This window comes from Myiozetetes cayanensis, unplaced genomic scaffold, assembly GCF_022539395.1.
Source record: "Myiozetetes cayanensis isolate MyiCay16 unplaced genomic scaffold, myiCay2020 scf2-11, whole genome shotgun sequence".
Taxonomy (NCBI): Eukaryota; Metazoa; Chordata; class Aves; order Passeriformes; family Tyrannidae; genus Myiozetetes; species Myiozetetes cayanensis.
Window position 1 is genome coordinate 70,149,147 of NW_026087411.1, and position 10,830 is coordinate 70,159,976.

The 10,830-nt window shown below is 42.4% G+C and overlaps 1 protein-coding gene across 2 annotated transcripts in view; it reads left to right on the top strand.

Annotated features, from left to right (window-relative positions):
- SCML4 (Scm polycomb group protein like 4) overlaps nucleotides 1-10,011 on the top strand; it is a 70,481-nt gene extending 60,470 nt beyond the window's left edge. For both annotated transcript variants that reach the window (XM_050316349.1, XM_050316350.1), the window contains 2 exons: nucleotides 4,467-4,612; nucleotides 9,749-10,011. In XM_050316349.1, the coding sequence (XP_050172306.1) occupies nucleotides 4,467-4,612; nucleotides 9,749-9,874 (272 nt within the window). In that variant the 3' untranslated portion in view covers nucleotides 9,875-10,011. The remainder of the gene's footprint in view (nucleotides 1-4,466; nucleotides 4,613-9,748) is intronic.
- Nucleotides 10,012-10,830: the final 819 nt, after the last annotated feature.

The window sequence follows — 10,830 nt, forward strand, 5'->3', positions numbered from 1 at the left end:
TTGCTAATGCATGTATTTCCTGAAAACATTTGGGGGCACAGGGTTAGAAATTTCTGGTTTTCCAGAATAATGCTGCAAGCACCTTGTGGGAGCTAGATCCAGCACCTCCCCAAGGCAAAGGAGTTGCTGATAGCAAACCACTTCTTCAGCAAATAGAGCTTGCCTGCTAATTTTTGAGGACATATGCAGTCTGAAAGTTTAGGTGCTTTCAGTGAGTTGCCTTTTTTTTTTTCCCCCCTGCAAAAGAGAGGCAAAGCAAGAAAAGCCCAATTAAATATTTAACACCCATGACCACATCTCGTGCAGCTGGATGCTGAGCTGTGTCTGCAGCAGGCAGAGGAGCACCTGCAATGCTGCATCCCCACAAGGTGTGTGCCATGCTGTAAGTGGGAGCACCTGCTACCCTGGTGGGACAGGCACTCTTCTCTGATGCACTGCAAGGCTGAGGACACCAGCCAGGTGGTGCTTGACATGTCCTGCAAATGCCGGCCAGTGCAAATGAACGTGTTAAACCCAATCTTCTTTGCAGAGCTCTCTGCTGATCGTGGCTCATCAATGCCCCCAAATGCTCATAAATATCCTGTAATTGTGTTCTCCCAGATGCCTGCTTCTCTGATGCCTCTCCTCCTGCTTGGTGTGCTGTAGGTTTTTAGAAAACTGTCTTCTACAAAGCCTTCTGTCTGTCATTTTTTATAGTCTGAGGTGGTTTGTTTTTAAAATAACTCCCATTTCTCTGCGCCTTTGAGGGTCTGCTACTTCTGCTTAGTTTTAGTAGATCTGCTGCTCCTTATTATCTGCTCCAGTGCAATCAGAGAGAACCTTTTAAAATTTCATTCCCACCCCCTTCCCTTGAGGCAAAGAAATCATTTAGGCCTGCAGCAATATTAAAGTTCATCTGTCACTCCCTTTCCACTCTTATCTATCAATGACTGTACTCCCTCTGGGCTCTGTTTGTTTGCCAAGAACATATTTAGGGAGTCTGTTATTTGTCTTTCCTTCTTTTGCAGGTTTAACTCCATCTTAGCATTTTATTTCCTTGTCACACCTCTGCAGCCATTTGGCTGTTGGCTCTCTCTCCATTCGCCTTCTCAGGAAGGTCCTGAGGTGAGTGGCAGAGAAAAGCCTGTGTGGAGTGAAAACACAGACCAAGCCAGGCCACATCTTTCTCTCAGCTTCACTTGGCTTTGGCCACTGATGTGGTAATTCCAGCTGTTTCTGTGCAGGCGATGGTCTCAACTGGGATGCCCAGAGACCTTCCCCTGCAAAGGAACCTCTTCACTGTTCTTCACCAATATCCCTTGAGGCAAGAGGGAAAGTGCTTCCCTCTGATTACCTAAATTTCCATATCCCATTCCATTAATTTGACAAATTTTTGCCACCTGTCAAAAACAGGAAATTGGATTTGACCTAGATTATGATCTCTAAAAATAATTATTGGTCGCAAGCACTCCCATCTCTTTGTAATCTGAGTATTCATTATCATCTTGATTAATTCTGATGACAGGATGGCATAGGATACCCTGGAGACATGAGACTTCCTCATTTATCTAATTCTTAGGTTAAGTGTGAACACCTTCAGATAAGAAAAAAATGTATAGTACTTGCCCTGCTAACATCAAACACTTTTGTGCTTAATATGGTCTTTTAGCAAAGTGGTGGTATTGAAACAAACCCAGTGCCTTTGTGTAGACATGAAATGATCTATTTTTTTTTGCAAACAGAGAAATTACACTCAAATGGGTAAACTAAAATGTTAAAAAGCCAAATAAATTAAGCAGCAAAATAAATTCTAAAATATGTGGAAAACCAGATTGTTTCCAAACTCACCAGCTACAAACTGGTATTTGGACACAAACTGGTGGTATCCCAGTTTTATTAATAATATTTAAAGGCAGCCCCTTTCACACAAATAAAATAACACATCTGAATTCATGAGAAAGCAGCAGAGGACCCAGGACTTGATACTAGGTAGGTAAATAAAGTAAAAAAATATTTGAAGAATTAATATCAACACATAATTCTTGGTTTATTATTTTTATGTTATACCTCAGGTAGGGATTTGAAAGGGTTATCTTCATGTGCTAAGGCCTGGAAGAGTTCTAGCCGTGTAGTCTCTTTAGAAAGGTCATTTATGTGTTTGTCTTTAAGAAATCAGATTTATGCTATTGATTGCTAGATTGTGAAAGAATGAATAGATTCCTCCTGTCATTTCAACCTTCTGTTCTCATCCCCCTTGCTTTCATTACAGATACTTCCAATACCTGTGAAGGCTCCCAGCTGCACTCAGGTCTCTCTGCTCCCCTTTGCCCTTTCCTGGTATTGTATTTCTGGAAGGACCAGGTTGCTGGCAAGAGTCACTGAGCTCTAGGCTGCTCTTTCTATGCCCAGTGTGAATCCCAGGATAAGCCCTCTGGGCTTTCCTTACATTTATATCAATTAAAGGGAAAATATGGGATACTCTGTAGTGACACGACATCTCCCCTGATCATGTTATGGCAGTAGCATAGAAACTCCTGCAGTAGTTTGCGCACAACCAAACCTTTATCTCCTCCCTCTATTTTCTGCCTAGTTTGCAAAAGCCTGTTTTTCTCCCTGACCTTTAGTTTGAGGTGCTGTAGTGCCCAATACCTTCACACATCAACTGGCATCAAAATGACTGACAGATCACAAAGGGGAGAAATACTCTCCACTCTATCTCCAAGACCAGTTTCAGTTCTCTCGCTTGTCCCTGACAAAGTTCCTCAATGTTACTGATGATCCAGGGGTTGGCCAAGATTACCCTGTTCATTTTACATTCTTTGTCTTCATTGTTTCATGCCAAAAGCTCCAGATGGTGTCTGTACCATTGTGTATTGCACTTATTTTGTGAGCAGAGCCCAGGGTCGCCTGAGTCCATATGAACACCAGTCCTCGCTGTCTAATTAAAAAGACCTGCGGCTATTCCTTGTCCTTTATATCCAGAACAGTGACTTAGCAAATGAGAGTGCAATTATCATGATATTTACATTCCATCCTATTATGAAGCCCATCAACCAGATTTGCAAATTCATAGCACTACTGCTTTCTGGAGTTCATCCCGAGTAACTGCAAAATATACCTCATTACATTATACCGTGAGATGAGCATGGTGGCAAGAAAAAATGGCCAATATGCACATAAAACCATTATTGGGCATGTATGGGCAAAGTCTCAGCTAATGTAACTCAGCAGAGCTCTACTGAAGTCAGTGAAATGACAACCTACATAAGCCACAAACCCAGCCCAGTACATTTGCTCACATGCATTAGGATGGTGTTTTGAGTCACGCATGGGGATTCTTATACATCTCATCTGTCTTTATAAGCTCAGTATTTCTCTGGAGAGCTCATCCCTTCTCTCCTCAGCAGTTCTGATTGCCTCTTGTCAACCTGGGGGCTTCTCCAGGCTCCAGTTTAGGTACCTGCAGTCTCCCTGTACATGCACTCTTCTGTTTCATTTCTAGTCTTCTGTAGTGTTTGCTTGCTTACCACTTGCACATCTCTCATTAAAACTGGGCCTTGACAGACAGAGATGGGCAGATGTGGGCAAGTAATGTTCTATACATCTGTGTGCTGCTACCTGTTAAGGCAAAGTTTGCTTGGTGTGGATATAAACAGAAAGAGCTTTCCTGTAACCTAGCATAGTATAGTTCTTGTCATAGTGAAGCAGCATAAGTGGGGGTACAAATTATATTGAGGTGGAGGTTGAGATTTATAATTCTGCAGTGACTAAGAATAAAAACACAAATGCACTTTCATTCCAATGTGCCTTTATTCACTTGATTTAAAGCTACAGCAAGCTGAAGTGACCTTAAATCATCCAGGGCTTATACCATTAAAAAGTCACATGTGCAATGTTCATCTTCACATGTTTTAGTAACTTTCCAAATCAGCATTCACTGGAGACCTTCAGCTTTGTGAGAGACTAAGATTAGGAGGATGTGGACTGGAAACCTTCCTTCAAGCTCTAAGTCTGGGTATCTGAATGGAAAGGCAAAAAACCCCTATTTGCTAAATCCTGATTTTATCCTCTAGCCTTCGCATTCAATGGCAAACTCCTTTGTTTAGTGCTAAAGAACTTTCTCTCCAGGTGGGAGGGTAGTGTCTTCTTGAGCCAAGATCCCTGCTGCTTGAAAATCAGACAACAGGGGCAGCTCGGTTTAAGAGCCTGGCAGCTGGCACATTTTTCCTTCCCTGGTAGGAACTTGAGGTTTTCATGTTTTTCAAAGCAATTCGCCAGCTGGGATTGTGTGTTCCAATAAGCAGTCAGATGAGAAACCATTCCATGTCCCCTTTTCTCCCTACCCCACCATCTCAGGCTGATATTTGCACACTCAGATCCAACATCCAATGCTGCAGTGGGGCTGCCACACCCCTGCATACTCACAAACCAAGGAAACTGCTTTGTGCCATTGTAATCCTCTGCTGTGGGCTTTTTTGTACCAATAGCCTCGAGTCCTTCACCAGAACAAGAAGATGCAGCTCGACCATCAAGCAAGAATCCTTTGACCTGGACGGTGGATGATGTAGTTTGGTTTGTGAAGGATGCAGATCCCCACGCTTTAGGTCCTCATGTGGAGCTCTTCAGAAAACACGTATGTAGAAGTCTGCCGTTACCAATTCTGGGTAATTTGAGTCCCAAGAGGTAGCCAGTGCATGTCTCACATATACTCTCATATGCCTTTGGCTGCTGTAGGCAGTGTTTATGCTCGGTCAGGTTGAACACAGGGCCCTGCAAGGGTGGCTCTCTGGGGGGCTTGTGCTGAGGAAAATTCACTTATCCCTCGAGAAGGTAGGCAAACACTGAAATGGGCTTCATGGAGAGGTGGCCAATGCCCCAAGCCTGTCAGTGTTAAAGAGGCTTTTGGAAAGTGCCCTTAATAACATGCTGTAATGTGCTCAGCCCTGAATTGCTCAGGCAATTGGACTAGATGATCACTGTAGGTGGCTTCCAACTGAAACAGTCCTATTCTATGCTATGCTATGCTACTGTATTCATTTATCCCTAACAGTGTCCTTAGAAAATGTTCACTATTTGTTCCCAAGCTACTCCAGCATAAATTGTTTCTATGCTAAGGCTACAAAGAAAGAAAGCACTGAGGATCCGGTGCTTATTTTTCATTGTCAGATTGGCACAAAAACCCTCATCTCAATGACAATTTTTTTCACAGGATAGCTATGATTCTTCTCTGAAGACCATTTTTTATGTGTCTCCAGATATTTAGCAGGAGAAACCTAAAACAGCCAAGCTTTTAATCTTTTTCCCCTCGGTATTATGTAACTACATAACCAAATTTAACAGACCTGCTGACTCACTGGAGGATATGATAGTTGCTTTTGTGATGCAATCTCCAGTGACTGAAATTACATTATCCGTAATTAGTAAAGGGGAAGACTGTAAACTTGTCTGATCTGGAATTTCTTGTTCTGCTTCTGCATATGAAGTTGGCACCAGTGTCTCTGTTAGGATCTTTGGCCTTCTCCATCTCTCTTCGATCAGTTCAGCCTGGCTATGAGAAATGGATTTTATTGTAGAAGTGACTTGTTTGTGTTCAGCTGGAAGTCACAACTTTGGATGTAAGTGCCTGGATCTGAGTCTAAATGTGAGTTGCTCCGCGGCCCTGAGTCCTGAACAGCACCCCAGGTGCTGCAAAGCGAACGAGAGGGCTTGGTGACTAGGTCTCACTCCTTGCCCGTGTGCCAGCAGCAATAGGTAGGAATGTGGGGCTGCAGACAACAGCTGAGGGAGACAAATTGTGGACTTCCAGCTACATTCTGGATGCAGGGTTTCCAGGTACTGAGGAGAGGAGGTGACTGAGGAGCAGATGAAAATGAACAGAGGCCTTAGTGTCTGCTTACCCTAGGAAGGTAATGAGGTCATCTGCCATTCTGTAGACAGGCCTGTGGCACGAAAGCAACAGCAGGCACAGTGGTGCTAGGGCCAAATCTGCAAGTACAGGTCAAGTGCTGGCCTACTTTTCTCGCTTTCTGCAGAGAAGTCAGGTCTGCCTTATAAGTTGATAATGAAAACATGGCCTATTTTGGTCATGTGGGCAACCAAGCAGATAAACAAGCCACTTTCAGATTTGAAGTAACTTGCTTTAGAATGAGTTTCTGAGAATACCAGAAGGGGCTGTGCTTCTTTTTTCAAGAGGAAATCTTCATGCAAGGCAGCAAGGATTGACACAATGTAAAACACACATGTACATCCCAAAGGGAAAAAAATACCAAACATTTAACGTTTGTCTCGTAAATACGAAGAGCACAAAAGCACTGGGGGTTTTTTTCTAGTTTCCATTTGTAGCAAAGTATGGCACAACATGCTTTTATGTAGCAGCAGGGCGGTGGCACACTACAGGCAGTCATGGGCCAGCTGCACTGGAGCATTCCATGATGCTGCAGCTGCTCTGTGACTGAAGAGATCAAGCAAAATTACCTCTAAAGACTGTCCCTGTCATCCTTTGCTGCACACCCAGCACCCATAGGCTCTACTTATCACTGGTTTCCTTGTAAAGTATGCCAAAGGTGTGAGAACCTGGGTATGATTGCCACACAACTCAATTCAATTACACCTTTGAGTTATATATGTCCCTGCAATTTTTCAGCCTTCAAACCTCATCTGGATTAGCACAAAGACCCCAGGGGTGAGAGACAAGTGATTAGTCCATTAACCTCAGCCATATCTTCCTGTATGTTCAATCTTTATGAGAAGAGGGTGCATAATTTTCTTAGAAGCACTTACTGTCATTGACAAGGCCCAGCTATTGCCTGAAATAGTTGCATTGGCAATCAACTCATCTGAGTTATGACACTGTGGGGGGGAGGCTGGTGGGACCAGCGGGAAGAAAAGGCTGGAGGGTGTATCCTGCATGCAGGCAGTGTGCTTTCCCACTGCTCTATTAGGCCATTTGGTTGTTGGCCTCAGTCCCCGGAGCCAGCTTTTGCCACATGCAGCCCACATCCTTCACTGCCTCAACAGGTGCTGCAGGATGACCTGGCTCTGTCTCTGCTCTTTCCACCAGGAGCAGAAGCTTTTTTACTTGCCAGACACACAAGGAGCTCTGTCACAGGTAGCTTCTGTGAGTGTCTACCAAAGACTGAGAAATGCCCTACTAGCTCCCCTCTGCTGTTCCCTGCTCCCTCACCACATCTGTGTACCAAGGAGAGCCAAGCTCGTTGATGATAGAACTTTTGGTCTCATGGAAAGGAACCATCGGCTGGGCCAGGGACCTTGTAGCAGCATTGTGCCTGCCCCATGCAGTGCTCTGTCAGCAGAAAAGAGTTGGTAGAAAGATTGAGGGAAGGGAAATGGCAAATGGGAAAGAGTTACACTGGGAATTATCAGGTAGAAAACTCCAGCTGGAAGGGGCTGAAGGAATTTCATGGTCTGACAGTTTAATTATGGCCAGTGATTGGCAAATGCATACATGAAGGGGACAAAAATCTTCGAGTTTAACGCATTCAAATAGCTACCTATCTCTGAGAGTGCTAGGCATTAGATTTATGAGCATGTGTCTTTCTCCAGACCTCGATCTCAAGTGTCTGAGCACTGACCACTGAGCTGCCACTTGCTGCGCTGCTGTTGCAGGTGGTGGCCTTACCAGGGCTGGTGTCTGTTCATGACACTGTAGAATACCAAAGAAGGGAGAGATGTGTCTGTATCTATATCCATATCCCAAGCATGATATAGAACCTGAAATCTTTGATTTTACTTATATCCAAGTGCTTAAACACCCATGAAGATGGGTACTTTCATCTTACTAAAAGAGAAAGGGGTGTCCCTCCATCTGGGGACATCCACCACTGGCTGCAACTCTTGTTTGCAAGGCACAGAGTTTGTTTAGGGGCTACTCTGATTTTTGAACAATATCCTCAGAACAAGTGCTGCAAGAGGCCAGCACAAACACAGTCATACTCATTCATGCAGGAGGAAACTGTATGTTCATATCCACGCTATCACAATTTCACAGCTCATATGTTTTCTGCGTCCATCGTCTTGCAGGAACATGATAATGATCTCCTGCAATATTCTGACTTGCAGTGTTCCAGATCTCAATGCATGCGAAACAAGCTAATTGCACTGATGACACTGTATTTTACCAGCTCCTAACCTGGCTCAAGATCTTCTGGTGGGGCTATTGCAGATGTGGTGACCATGCTATCAAATTCTTCTTTTTAAAATTATTTTTAAAAAGGCTGACACAGTAATATTGTAAAGAAGTCAAGCCAAGAATCTGCACAGAGACATGGCTAATATGGGATATTTAATTGGATATGAATGCTCCCTCGGGCATACTATTGTCATGCAGTTTAATTTTGACCCCTACACAGTAATAATAATGGAAATAATAAAATGCTGAACTCAACATCTAGAAACAGCTGCCTCTGCACCTAAACCTTAACAGTCTTTTTACCCTATAGCACCACAGTTAGAGGAGATCTTTTTCTATTTCTTATGCAAATAGTAATTATACATAACACTTATTCTTACTTTACCTTAGTTTCTTTAAGATAATGAGAAGGAGAGGGGGAAGGTGAAGAGAGTTTCTATTATGGGTAGAGTGGGGGTTGCAAAATGAAGACCATTAATTGATTGAGTTAATCAGAAAGTGACCTTAACTGCTCATCAGCTAAATCACCTACTGAATGGAATAATAATGATCAGGGCAAATTAAGATCCATTGCATTGCTTAATAAGTAGACAATGGATCACAGTGGAAAGATCTGACCATCAAAATCATAGAATACAATAGATCTGACCATCAAAATCATAATAATACAGTATATAGCATTAGAGTCTGTGTATATGCATACGTATACATGCATACATAGCCCTTGTGTTGTTTTAGCTCTGATGGTCCAAGTATGTAAATGTGCTGGAGATCGTGGGGAGGGCAAGTACTTTTTAGAAGATCCACTAATATTGTCAAGAAAAAAAGAGACAAGCTCTGAGTCCAAGGAAGGACAGTATAGCTGAAGGCTTTTGTGTCCTACAGTTCATAGTGAAAGAGGGTGTTTCTCTGTGCACTCTGGCTACCTTGTGCTCAGTACAGTGCTTTGTAATTTCACAAGGTTGTCAAGCCAACAGATCTGGGATAAACAACTGAACGTGGTGGCAATTTCATCCATTTACATGAGGGTTAAATTAAAATTTAACAAATTTTATTAATAAATTCAGTGAAATAAGAGAGTTGCTGCTGGTTTTAATTTAAGAAAAAATCCATTTATATATATGGAATGGTGTATATATATATATACGGCATATATGGTAGGTACATGTATATACACACCTCACTGTATATAAGTGTACTGGAGATATGTGAAACATGCAGGGGACAAAGCTGGAACTGAGATCCAGAGGTGTGTTATCAGCAGTTCATGTGGCCACATCCCTCTCTCTCCATCACTCATTCCTTTCTCTAAGAACTGGGCTTAGACTGACCCTGATTTTTAAAGAAAAATCCTCCTTTTAACAGTAAAATAATTGAAAACCTAAACAAATCCTAAAGTTCCTTGGAGAATAAAAAGTAGCAGTTAATTAAACTCTCCTTTACAGCTTCCTTATATCATACTTCAGATTTCAATTTTTTTAATGAAATTTCAAAATGAATGGCATTTCAGCCAGCCCTAAAAGGCACACTATTTCTAATTCACCTTGTTTAATGTGTCAGGATGCAGTGGGGGAAAGAGGGTTAACACATTTTGATTCTCTTTCTCTCTTTTGAAACCAGGAGATTGATGGCAATGCTTTGTTACTTCTGAAAAGCGACATGATCATGAAATACCTGGGGCTGAAACTGGGACCTGCGCTGAAACTGTGTTACCACATTGATAAGCTCAAGCAAGCTAAGTTCTAACAATTTCTTGAACAACAGAATCTGAGCTAAATCTAGATGGAAAACTAAAGGTAACATATTGCCTTACAGAAATGCATTCATTTGCAGATTGCTTTTCCCTCTTTTTTAACAAAGACTTGGTCTTTTTTAACATTTGTGCATTGTCACCTTTTTTTAATCCAATGGGATCTTTTGTGCTGCTTTGTGTTAATAATATGCCAAAAATTATATAATTACAATAATTATTTTGTATCATCAATATTATTATGATTATAGTAAGTCCTATTTTTGTAATCAGAAGTGGAAAATCAAAACCAAACACAGTTACAGCATATGCTGAGGACTGCCAAAAGACAAATGAAATGTTCCTCACTTGCCACGGTTCCACCTCAGAGAAGTAACCGCTGACCTGCATCGGCTGGGCACCAGCTACACTGTCCGTGCTCGAGGACTGAAAAAGTGCAGCATTTTGTCACCTATTGTCTGATGGGAACTGTCTTGCACTATCTGGAAAACTTGAATTATTCACTTAAAAAAATTTAAAAAATTAAAAAAAAAAAGAAAGAAAGAAAAAAGGAAAAAAAAGAGAGAGAAGGAAGTTTAAAATAATTAAGAAAGAAAGGAAACAGCGGGGTAAAGGGTTTTTTCCCAGTTAAGGTACTTTTTCCCGCTAGAGGGAGCAGCCCTAGCAGACTTGGGGCTGGAGCTACGATGCCATTCTGACTGATGAGCTTTGACCACTATGACTCTCCGATCGAGCACATCCGTGAGTACCGCCAAGGAATCACAGACTCCCAGCAGGATAAGCGCGTTACGATTTACAGATAATTAATTCAAGAAAAGCCCAAATGCAGAGAGTGTTTCTGACAGGATGTTTCCCGTTACACCAAAGAGGGGGTGGACGGCTCCCACGGTGTCTGGCGTGCACAGCTGTCAGCTCCCTTCCCTGAGCCGTTCCAGTCTGGCACACAGTTTGT